At 37.8% G+C, this 13169-nt stretch overlaps 1 protein-coding gene across 3 annotated transcripts in view; it reads right to left on the bottom strand.

Annotated features, from left to right (window-relative positions):
- Nucleotides 1–4038: 4038 nt before the first annotated feature.
- LOC130555912 (activin receptor type-1C) overlaps nucleotides 4039–13169 on the bottom strand; it is a 28019-nt gene continuing 18888 nt past the window's right edge. For all 3 annotated transcript variants that reach the window (XM_057336465.1, XM_057336467.1, XM_057336466.1), the window contains 5 exons: nucleotides 12260–12427; nucleotides 10200–10356; nucleotides 7415–7539; nucleotides 6768–6898; nucleotides 4039–6268 (listed from right to left, as the gene is read on the bottom strand). In XM_057336465.1, coding sequence (XP_057192448.1) covers nucleotides 6143–6268; nucleotides 6768–6898; nucleotides 7415–7539; nucleotides 10200–10356; nucleotides 12260–12427 — 707 coding nt within the window. In that variant the 3' untranslated portion in view covers nucleotides 4039–6142. The remainder of the gene's footprint in view (nucleotides 6269–6767; nucleotides 6899–7414; nucleotides 7540–10199; nucleotides 10357–12259; nucleotides 12428–13169) is intronic.

Below are 13169 nucleotides of genomic sequence, written 5' to 3'. Positions count from 1 at the left end.
AATATTTTATGTTCTATGAAGAGTCATCCCTTGTTTGGTATTATTGCTTCTGATTTGAAAAGTATATTTCTTTTTTGTCACATCCGTAAGACATGTTTATTTCCCTTTTTTTATAGAAAACCTATGCAAAGACTGAAGTTTTTCTGATGTTTACACACTACTAACTAGAGTTCAGTAAAATATAAACATATGGTTCATATTGATATAAATGTAAACATATTGGTAACAAATACATTTTCTGAGAGTTTATGTGTCACGTACATGACAATGGAATTGCCCACATGATTTTACCCTTTCATCTACTCATCAGATTACTGCTGTCAGGGTGCAAGCATGAATGAGAAAGCCACAGTCATCTCAAGAACCCTCATCAAAAATATCTGCACTCTTTAGCTGGTTTGATTTGGGGAAATGTTGGACTAAACCACAAATAACGTCTTTTCCAATACACTCTAAATAAGGCCAAGAGGCAGACAAACAGCACTTGCAAGAACACACACACAATGCCCGCCAAGATGCACAGCAGAAAGCTGTCTGACTCATTCAACAGTCAGATTGATAACAGATCTTAACGGACAGATCTGCCTATAACTGTTATATCGGCAGGTTGCTGTGAAACTACTTAGTTGAGTCATCAGTCAGAATTTTGAGGGTTAACAACACAAGGTAACATCAGGTCAATGTAAGCACCTTGAATATGGTGGAAACAAAGCTTGAAGAGCAAGCACACCATTTTTATTCAAAACATTTGAAATATGTATGCATGTATACTGCCTTGCTGCCTTCTTAAAACATTTAAAATACATTTTCAGCCAAACCTCTGTTGCCCTCTCCGTGCATGACCAACTATGTCATCTCCGTCAAGGTAAAACCTCTGTTGCTGAGTACGCTTTTCAGTTTCGTTCCCTGTGAATAGTGGATGGAACGAGGTTACATTGCTCACAGTCTATCATCTTCAGGGATTAAATCCTGACATTCACATGTAAATGGCTATCTACAATGACTCTGTTGGATTGGAGAACTTCATACAACGTTCCGTGTGTGCCCGTCCTGCCAATTCGGCCCGCTACGTCTCCTCCGCCCACTCTGCCATTCTCAGTCTCTCCAGCACCCGAGCCTATGCAAGTAGACAACTTTTGCCTCCTCTCCAAGGATGAACGTCAGTGCTGGTTCAAGCAGAAGCTGTGCATCTATGTGGGGGTTCCGATCGTTGGGCGATCAAGGATCAGATTGCTGAAGCCACATGTAATCAAACCTGCTCCGCCAGGAGGTCCTGAGGGGAAAACCTACGTACCACCTGAGCTTCGCATCCACTTGGACTCAGCTCACTCAGTTCCGGGATCTGGTCACCCAGACAGTCAGCAGACCTTCTTGCTCATCGCCAACAGTTACTGGTGGCCCAGAATGACCCAGGATGTCTCCCGGAGTGTAAATGGATGCTGAGTCTGTGCCATGGCCAGAGTTCCTCAGGAAAACTGTTACCCCTTCCAGTTCCTCAACGTCCTTGGTCACACAAGGCGGTGGATTTTATTACAGACTTACCTTCATCAGACTCTTTTACCTATGTGCTAATCATAGTAGATCAGTTTTCCAAGGCTTGTAAACTCATTGTAACCAATTAATGCTGTTATAAATAATAATACATGTAAATGTGTTGGGATGAGATGTTATCTAAAGCCCTTTTTAAGACCAACAGCCTAGAGCCTTACCTATTGTATAGTAATGGCAGGAGATGCGTTTGCTGAAGGTAGCATTGCTTTTTTTCGTGATAGCTAGTATTTGCTTGCTGACACACAATGACGACATTACTGAAAGGAGTGATCACTTTTATGTTGGGCATTCAAGAGAGCATCGAGCTACTTACAGCTTAGGTGGCTCAGTCTTAAGGCTTATCAGTTATCTCAAATATCATATTTAATCAACGTTGATTACATTGTACTCTGAATTGTAGTAAATTTAAGTTACTACAAGTACTATTTAAGTATTATTTTTGAGATGCCTGAAATGTTGCTTTTATATTTAAAGTTTAGTCACATTTATTTTGTCACAGTTTTGTCAAGATGTAAACTTTCAATTCATTACAATATTAAAGTGAAAAAAAAATGAAATGAAAATCCTGTCATCATTTACTCACCCTCTTGTCATTTCAAACCTTTATGACTTTCTTTCTTCCGCAGAACACAAAAGAAGATATTTGATGAATTTGAAAATGAATGTGCAGTATTGATTTTTGCTTTATATTTGGTTTTAGCTTTTCAGTTGATTTATTAAAATAATGTCAATAGTTGGAGCCGATCCTAATCCCGCCCCCCTTCTCTCTCTTGCTTCTCTTCCTGTCCTCAAAATAAAGGCAAAAACGGCAAAAATAAATCTTTTAAAGGCGCAGTTCTTGAAAATCAGCGGCCACTAGCGTTGTATTATAGTTTTGCAACGAATCTCTGAGTCATTTGCCCACCCCTCCCTTTCGAATTACGACGGTGGCCGCAACAGTAAAAAAAGATGTCGTCTACTGAGACAGCGGATAGTAGTGATACAAGCAGGTAAGGCAATATATTAACGTAATTAATCATTTAACATGTATTCTATTGCGAAAGTTACTGTTACAATTCTATAATTAGATATATCTAGTACACGCTGAGAGTAGTGAAGTAACTAAAGTTAGCTAATCATAAATAGCAACGCTGTTCAAAGCGTTTGATCTGACAGCGACATAGGCAGTTAGGTGTAAGTTAGTAGACGTTTGTCTCCCCCTTTGTAAAGTCAGGAACAACCGGAGTACATACTGCAGGGACGGAAAAACATTATTATTCGGAGGTTATATGGCCATTTGTATAAAATGCTAACGTTACCGTTTCAACAAAACAGTTGTTTGGTAAACATTGAAAAAGTGGAAACATTGAAAATGTTGAATTATCTTACCAGTCTAGCAGAAAACAGGCAACTTTGGCGTCGCCTTGAAAACATTTGTCTTTCAACAGTGCCTTCCATCTGGTAATAGATACACCGATGTTTATGCTGGATTTCTGCCGCCGTTTGTCTCTAATTCGTCTGGCAGCATCACGTTTGCACTTCTTTGACGACGGAGATTCACGCTCTGTCGGCGCTTGTGCACAATACGCATGGTCCTCCATTTTATCAAAACTTCTAAGACAGAACAATCAATTGCTTCAGCTAGACGACTACTACTCCTCCTCCTCTCCATACTACGACTTACTACTTTGTGCGTCTTCAACTCAGTGATGACGCAAGCTGCGTCTAAAAACACACACGAAGACCAACGATATACGAAACGCGCTCTGTAGAGCTGTTTGTCCGTTAGAGCTTACTGTACAAAACATGGCTGCGCAACATAACAAATTCCATGTAGATAGGCCCACTCCCTATGTAGATACAACTGGTTTATTCTAAGGTAATAAAAACATAACTTTTCATTACATAAGGTTTTTATACACATCTAAAGACACAGTTTTGTATGTTATATTGCATTTCTGTTAATAGATCATACAAAACATCCCGCACTGTACCTTTAAATAACAATAATAATGTCAATAGCAGGAACAATACACAAGACAAGAAGGGGGAAACATAAAGTAAATAATTCAAATTGGAAAAGGGTTCCTTGAAGCACCCATGCATGGTGATTCCAAACCATTCCTAATAGAATGGTTCCTCAAGAAACCATGTGAAGAACCTTGAGGATCTTTACATTTTTACTGTAATATTGTCTGGCTGGTAATTGAGAGATGAGGTTATTGACTTCAGGAGATGTGGCTTGGGAAAGAGCTTTGAATGGAGGGTGGGATCTTTTTTTGCTTTCAAAGCCGCTAGCCCCAACAAATCTGCCTGCCCTGCCTACCCTTACTTTCAGCGGCTTGGAACCTTTGTATAGTGCAATAGAGCACCATATCAATTTGAAAAATAAAGATTGTATTAATATACGTAGTACAAAATATACATTCCTCCAGCAGCCGTACATTTCACATTCTGAATTTTCTCTAGATGAAGCATCTGGTTGAAATGATTTGGATTATCCGCTGGTCCACTTTTTATTCATATTGCAGTCATAAAATAGACATTGACAGAGTTTGTCACAGACCTGCATATACTGTAAGCAAAACATGTATTACCTTTATTTACATTTAGAAATAACAGCGCTTGCAGGAAATCATCCTTCAGTACAATCAAAAACACATTAACATTTCCTCTAATAAGGAAACCACAATTTGCACAAAGTTAGTATTTTTTTGTGCAGACCACAATACATGTGTGATGTCAAAAGCAACATATGGTTCTTGGAATAAAAGACATTTTTTCAAAATGTTGTTCCTCTTTTAAAGTTAAGGTCTCTACAGTATATACATCAGTACTCTTGACCGTCTACTTTAAAAAAACACTGGTTCATGGAGGAACTAATACATACCTATTATCCTTACACACATTGGGCCTCATTCATGAAACAGGAGCAGAACGATTTTTGTGTAAATCGTTCGTAAAGTCGTTTTGACGTAAATTTTCGTATACATGAAAATGTTCGTATTTTCAAAATGTTAGTTGGTACGAAAGAAATGCACACCTGCTCCATATCACGTGTAAAAAGTGCGTAAAACCGCACGTAACGTTCTGTATTCTTTTAGACAAACTGATGACACTGCGTGTATCATACTAATATTTCACGCGTTCTTGAGTCCTGTCTTTAATCATTTTTTACATTTTAATTCATTTAATTATTTTGGGTAAAACGCAGAGCTGCTCGTCACTGTCCTTTTTTACACAGCCGTCCAATCACAGTGGAGAAGAGGCGGGACAAACACTACATTGACCAACCATCATACACAACAGTCGAGAAGTTAATATTAACGTGTACTGCATTTTCATATTCAGCAATATTCTTCGAAATAAGATACTAGTAACAAGTATAGGCTAACTGTTGCGGATATTCTAAATCATTGCAACCAACGCATCTCCAGAATAACGCGCAGTGCCTCAAAAGCATTCTCAGGCGCCACAAGCTGGTCGTTTTCAGAAGAGCACCAGGTATTATTATTTTAGCAGGCTAAAAACGCTTTGGTGGACACAGTTTAATTGATAAATTTTTTGGTATCTTATGCATTCATGCAATATAATGTAGCCAAACCAGAGAATGAAGTCCAGAGGATTCCAGCATTCCTAGATACGTAATTTGCGTATCTGTAATTCATAGGCGGGGATTATGCTAATTGTGAATGAGCGTGCATGCGCTCCTTGTTTACGAATGATTGGAATTCATTAACATACACACATTTTACTACGAAATCTGACGTTTACAAGTATTTGTGAATCCGGAGGAAAGTTTTCGGGAAGGTCTGTTTTACGCGCAAATTACGGAATTTACTCATATATTTACGAATGTTTCATGAATGAGGCCCATTCAGTGGCTCTAAAAAAGTTTTTGGACACTAACCCAAAACTTAAAAATAAATTAACGAATGAAATATTACGAACATGTATTTTTCTTTAATAAGATAGCACAAAAGGTTTTCCAGCAAAATATTTATACATTAAAGTGATAAATGATAAAACTATAAGAAAAGTGGAGGAAAACCAACAGGGGCAAACGCAGACATTTATAAAAGTGAAATACTGTATTCATGTCAACCATGGAAACCGTGAACCATGGCAACTCTGCACTTGTTACACAAGGACACTTAAAACTGACTTCAAACATCTAATAAATCACTTTGACACTAGCTGCATAGACCTCATTGCAAAATGACTCACAAAAGTGACCTTAGTTCTGAGAAAATCTCTGGCAAGCAACATCTGTTTGAAGATGCCACTTGATTACATTCAGGCATTTTAAAGTGTGACGTAAGTGTCCACAAATATCTCAAAAATATTTTGGGGTCAATGTACATTCATATATGACACCAAGCAAAAGAGACATATGGCACAAAGCAACTCAAAACTTTTGGCACTTACAGGATAAGTTGAGGTAGCAGTATACTGTACATATGTAATGTAATCTACATGCTACAAAACAAGAACACACTCATTCATCGATCCTTTCAATGCTCCTGTGACAGCAGAAGACAGTGTGTCCGTATCTGTACTAATACAGAACTCTTTGGCATGTCAGACTAACTATTTGAAATGGTTCACTCCTTTACTCTTTAACATCCTTGACCACGGTCACCTGAGATAAAGTTTTCTTGACACGCAGCGCAGTCAGGCGAGCAGCTGGATTGATGTACCAGCACTCCCGCATGATCTTACCTACAACCCTCAGTGCCTTAAAACAAACATACATGGGTTAACTTATACTAGAGCCACATTACACACTACTTGAAATCTTTTACTGGTGAAAACATTTCTCAAATTCTGTGAATATCTGTCTATGGCCTTAAATCAACCTTCGAGTGAATCCTGAAAATGTTTCAGTCTCGGGATAAAACGTAGGATAAGTCTTGGACATGCTACAGTAACTATGTTTACAGATGTCAATGAGCTTTGGTTTTCTAAAAATAAAAAATGATTTTTTAAATCATATTGTCATGATGGCGTGCCACAAGCTCCAGTATTCACATTTTATACTGGCTAAAAGCATACTGTATATGCTTTTACAATTTATTTATTAGACAATTGGGCACAATTTAAATTTTGGGTCTCAAATTTTTTAAGAATGATTCATTCTCTTTAGGTATACTGTTTGCTGTCTGCAACCACTTTGTAGATCTGTATACTTTGATGTAAATTTGTTTGAGATTTACTCATTGATTTATTGCACCCACCTCACAGCTTTGCCACTGGTTAGGAATGTTGGGTCGAAGTTTCTGTTCGCATACCACTTTTCTCATATCCTCCACCGATGGGTCTGAAGACACCTGATCATAATAAGGCATCTGGAAATCTTCATGAATTCCTGCAGAGTGCAAAGCCTCAATAAAAATTAAAGAACTATTGATAAAACATCCATTGATAAAAAAAATCTTCTACAAACATTATTGTCATAAAAATATTGTCATTTAGAATGCATTTTATGTTATCCAGATTTCTATTTTTATTTAGATTACTTTTGTTAATTTTATCATACCTTTTTATCATTATTATTGTTATTCAATACTTTAAAATTGTCTCTCTCCTATTACATTTATTATTTGCACAGAAAAGCCGACCAGACCTCCACTTGTGTATAACATGCATGTCACAAATAAACAAAGTGAATTGAATTAATTGTCATTCGTTGTGTCTGACAGGCTGATCTTTAGTTTAGCATGCCAACAGCAAACTCTAAGGCAGACGCAGAGTTTGTTAGCAACTATCGAATTAGTAACTAACAAGGCAGCTTACTATGTTTGAGAATGAATATCAATCAGACTACTGCTGATGTGCATTGTGATTGAATTACTCTCTAGTATTTAACATGACAATAAGTCACCTCGGACTGAACATCTACGGGCAAGCTCCCAGAACACCAGTCCCGTTGAGTATATGTCAGCTCGCTTAAATGACTCAAAGCTGCTCATGTTTATAGAGTCATCCAGGATCTCAGGGGCCATGTATCTGCAGACACAAACACACGTTACACATCACACCTGAACGCATTAACCTCCGTCAAAATGTATTCACATAGTTATATATTGAGTTATAACAAATCTTAAGTAATGTAAACATCCCTAATGTTAATTAGCCTAGCTAATATGCTCATATAATAAAATGATACAGAGTGCAATATACAGTAAATATATTTCTAGCTTAGTTTTAAAGAAGGGTAATTGAGCTTTACTGTTGAAGTGTGATGTAACAATCCACAATTTCACAAAACAACGTAATAAATGCTTTACTAAACATATCTCATGTGCATGCTCTTCAGCACGCTATGCTTTCCCATTATGTGTTATACATTAATGCCCTTTTTTATACATTAATGCCCTTTTCTAGTTCTTATTAAGGTTAATTACTCTCAGGCCAAGCCTCATTGATTCCTTGCGATTATAAGGGCCAAAGCACAAAGGTATGTGGAGAGCTGTGTTGTTTTTCTAGCATTTCTTAGGGCCCAAGCACCAACGTGCATTGGATTTGATATTTGTCTACTTGTTTTCTTTCAACAAAAACTGGTTTTGTATTCCTCTTACAAACTGATTAAACATAGTTCTGATTGATCTGGGCGTTTCGGGGACATTGTCTTCAAACATCTCTTGCCGCTGTGCTCTCGGGGTGTGAGAGTTTCATCCTTGAGTTTTTGATGGGCATGAGACCTGCATTGCATGTTTGGAGGCATTGCATACCTTGGTGCTTCACATACCTTGGTGCATTTTTGACAAAGAACACCACAAGCGTAACCTTGTGTGATTCTGTACACAACAAAAGCATTTCTTTTGAAAGATGTTACTGAATATTTGCAAAATTATGCTCAAATAATGTTTTTTCACTCAAAACTCCTACATGAAAGAAGCTCGGCAAAACATGTATTTAGCCCGTCATGTCAAAATACGTGCCTGCTGCAGATGCGTCGAAAGGGTTTTTAATAAAAGAGACGCTTGCGTTTGCTAGATACTCACTTAGTCTCATGTGTAATCAGAGTTAAGTGTTAACGCAGTGTCTTCTGAAGCTTCACGTGAAGCGCTGAACACGTATTTTGAATTGAAGATAGCCCCCACCAATGAGTGATAGTTCAGGGGAAGTTTTCTTGCTGGCTTATATTGCTGAAGTTCTTAAAACTTGTTTGCACATGGTCAATTGACAGCTGAGTAAACTGACCTGAAAAGGAATTTGAGACCATACAACACTGTAGAACGTTAGGTAAAATGTCTTAAAGGGATCCCCGACTAGGAAGACTTGTATGCCTTACTACAGTGTAATAACCCTACACTCAGGGGCCGACTGACCAGTAGGAGATTCTGTCAAAGTCCAGAACGGGCGTCCCACCTATGGCCGCTACCAGGGGCGGTCCGGCCATCTGGAGTATCGGAACTTTTTCTGGTGGTCCGCTAATGTATGGGGCTGTATTGGATGCTCGGGCCGGACAGACGGACGTCATTAACGGGAATTTACGCAACGTTAAGGCATTAGCAAGACGAACACACATTCATGTAACGCAATGACACATCACCTCCATACCCCCCCCCCCATCGACAGTAATGGTGGAGGGGTGATGCAATCAAACTCTCCACCCCCCCATCCGTCTGCAAAAATGGTTTTGCTGCCCAGACCGCCCCTGGTTACACTACAGTATTTGTAAATATTTATTTTTTTAAAACACCCTAAATGTAATAAGGAGGCTGCCATTTTCTTTTTCAATGACTTAAAATGGTTGCGCGCACAGGCTAACCAAACTGAAACATGAATGCAGACACACAAATCAGTTCTTCTGTAGATATAATGTGCTGTAAGATAAAATTATGTAAAAAAATAAGGCTAAAATAATAAAGAAAAATAAAGATGATATTTGGTGTATTTTCATACATCTTGTTGGTAAGAAACAATACAAACAAACATATTAATAACCAAAAATCAGATATTTAGCTATTATATAATGCATTTTGTCCAGATTTTGACTCTTTGATGTTGATACTCTCTCTCTGTCATTAGTTGACGGGGCTGTTTATACCTGACATTCTCTTATGCTCTAATACAGAATAAATAACCAAACCGCAAGTATCTTGTTACTGTGTTTATCAGTATATTCTCATAATGTATAAAGTATACGATAATGGTGAATGATAATGTCTTAAATAGTCTTAAATGTCTAGTGGTTTAGACAGTATTGTAAAGCTGTGATTTCATGCACATGTTTACCTTGGCTTGAAAAGATCCTTACTGAACGAGTTGCTCTTTTATGGCAGGCAGGCTTGTGTGAAGATACCGCCACCTACTGTCCCTGTGTATTTACATATATTTGATCTTATGTTTGATGACTTATTTTACTTATATATTTACATGTATGGAAAAACATAAGTGCCTTGCTGTAGCGAGAATGGGTTTGCGATGCAACCATTTGACGTCATGTATTTTGACGCAAAAGAAAATTGCGGCCTCAGAGTAAAACTATTTTTTTTATGTTTAAGTTTATGAATACTGTGACAGTTACATAGTTTTTTTTATTTCACATTTATAAAGTCAATGCCATTGTTGATATATTAAGCCATAGGCCTACATCTGTCTCTCTATCCGAGGTTCCCTTTGAATCTTAATGACCTTTCAGAAGAGAAAGATAGGCTCACCTCTTGGTGCCCACCCTGTGGTTGATTGGAATGTCAATGGTGTTGGTGCTGGAGTCATGTTTCACCGCCAGGCCCAGATCAGCAATCGCAGCCATTCCATTCTTCTTTATCAGGATGTTTTTTGATTTTATGTCTCTGTGAGCGATGGCAGGCTTCCCTGTCCCACAAGAAATACACAACATGGTATAGATCTGACAAAAAATATTTGCACACAGAATTGTTATGATGGACATGTTGGATGGTCTTATCTTTTGTGTTAAATAGACATGTATGGTTGATACCCAGTTGTTTAGTGATATCTGTAAAACTTTACCAATATTAGTATTACAAACATAGACTAACGCAGTACATTCCAGAAATTCCAAATCGATAATTTTTTCATTTTGATTAGAGAATTAGTAGCAGTGTTCGAATTGCCGGGGGGGGTGGGGTAGGATGGATAGGTCCCGGACCTCCCATAGGCAAAGATCAAAGGTCTAAAATAACTTGGGGGTCCCCTAGATTTTCATTAAAACTAGACTAATGAAAATGTAAAAAAAAAATGTAAATTGTCGTGCTAAAACTACTGTCCGTTCTTTGTGCAAATTTTGTAAGACGCAAATTAAAATTACATTTTTATAAATCTATGCATGCTCAAGCACTGCACACATTGTTCAATGAAGACATGTACGGACTCAACATTTACAATAATTTTCATATGCAAGTCTTTCTTTATCTACGACATTATCTCACACTGTCAAACCAGGGGCTCCGTTTGAGCACCACTGCTGTAGAGGGATGACGTTCATTAACAATAATTCTTCTCTTGGTAAAGAGAATGAGAAGTAAATATACTGTCACGATCCTGCTCCCTTGTTCAGGTTTTCAAGTCTTGTGTCTGGATCGTGGCAGTACCCACATGTTTAGTGTGGAGAGAGTCATTTTTTGTTTTGGCGTGCCACGTGCTCTCTCCAGTCTCGTCTTTGTCCCCGCCCTCTCGTTTCCCCATTATTGATGATGTAATGTTTTTATGCCCTACACCTGTTCCCCGCCTGATTTTGTCCCCTATTTAATCTCCTCGTGTTTTCTGTCTTGTGCCGGTTCATTTGCTTTGCCTTGCCTTTGTCAATGACGTTGCGTCGTCGTACTCCGTGGAATATACCCTTCAAGTCAAATCAAGTCGAGTCACTTTTAGTTTATGTCAGGTATTGTTTTTATTTAGTCCAGTCAGTTTATTGTGTCCTGTCGAGTCTCTTTATTATTATCCCTTGTTCATTGTTGTTTTACCCCCTCATGGGTTTTTGCTTTTTATTACTTATTAAAGTCTTTCTTTTCCACCACCTCTGTCTGCACTTGGGTTCTCTGTCTGTGTTTCATGACATATACATCTGGGCAACAGAAAACAGAATGGAAGTAATAAAGCAGAATGGATAAATGGTGGCTAATCTGATTGGGTGTTGGGATCTAAAGCTCAACATCTATTTTAAGAGATGACCAGCTTTGGCCTGTAAGAGGATTTACCTAGTCAACCATGTAAAACGAGTTTTCACTCTTTATAAATCCTGTTGTGTGTGAATTCAGAGAGGTAATATTATTCAACCCCTTGAAACATTGGGTTGGATAGTACTTAATATGTTATTATAATTTTTTATGTCAAGGTGAAAACAGATCTCTACTGTTATCTAGTATTTTCAAATGTCCTCTGTCTATTCAATCCATTTAATATACATCTTAAAGTCATTTGGCCGTTTGGTTTCAGAAGTCACATAAATTCAATTCATGGTAACGCTTTAGATTACGGCCTGCAATGTACCGCATAATTAAACAGGATTTACAGCGTAACTACTTGTAACAATAATGTACCTCTACAGTATATATCTGTATATATCAGTAAATTCTGTTTAATTATGCGGTACATTGCGGGCGTAATTCATACTTTTAAAAACTTTACTTTTAAGGCTAACCTACAAAATTTGTACTTTTAAAAACAAATGTCTTCTTAGGTATAACTGGAAGACTAAAGAAATATCATGTAGTCTATTAAAAGACAAAAATGAAACATCATCACAGATGATCCACACCTTGAGTGCCGATGATTTCCATGTGTAGGTGGGCGATGCCGCTGGCAATGGACAGTGCCAGAACTATCATCCCCTCCACTGATACTGTGTACCTGTTCAGGTAATCAAAGAGCGACCCATGCTCATGGTACTCTGACACCAACCACAGCTGTGTCCATGAGCCATTATCTAAAGACAGATAGAGACAGATTTATTCAATTCAATTGTATTTATCCATTTATCTAGATTTTTATAATGTTGCATTGTCTCAAACCAGCTTTACAGGGTTAAACACAGAAAGAGGTTGAATACAGTACTGTACATGGTATTATAGAAAAAGTAATTCTCTCATTGCTTCTAATAAAGCAATGTTAACAGAATTTAAATAAGTTAAATTAAATAAGTTAATTTAATACCACCAGGTGAGCAAGCCAGCACAGCAACAGTGGCAAGGAACCAAAACTTCAATGATGACTAAATGGAGGAAAAAACTTTGGGAGAAACCAGACTCAGCTAGGAGGGACAGTTTTCCTCTGACGCATTACAGCTGCACTCAGTCACTTTTGATTCAAAGTTACGGAGTAAATGTTTTTGATTAATTGGGAGAGCTTATTAGTAGTGATTTATTAAATGTACATTTGTTTGAGGATGTTACGATTTAATTCTGATTACTGAGTTGTGTAAATACTGTTCTTTGTTATCTCAATTGCATGTGGCAGGATAAGTAATTAATCATACGATTGGCCTCAGTTAGGGCATGGTTGTGGTAGACCAATCAGGTAGAGGTGACCATAGAGACCTTTATTTTGGCTAGATCTGACATGTCCTGGTGATTCTGGGCTTCTCTCTCTCAGACCTTCCTCTGCCTGCACCTTACAGTAGCATTTTTAACCTGTCAGCGCCTTGTGGAAGACTGTCTTATGTCATAATT

The sequence above is a fragment of the Triplophysa rosa genome, linkage group LG6, assembly GCF_024868665.1.
Source record: "Triplophysa rosa linkage group LG6, Trosa_1v2, whole genome shotgun sequence".
NCBI classification, from domain to species: Eukaryota; Metazoa; Chordata; class Actinopteri; order Cypriniformes; family Nemacheilidae; genus Triplophysa; species Triplophysa rosa.
The sequence above is the reverse complement of the archived record's forward strand: the minus strand, read 5'-3'. Positions and strand labels throughout refer to the sequence as shown.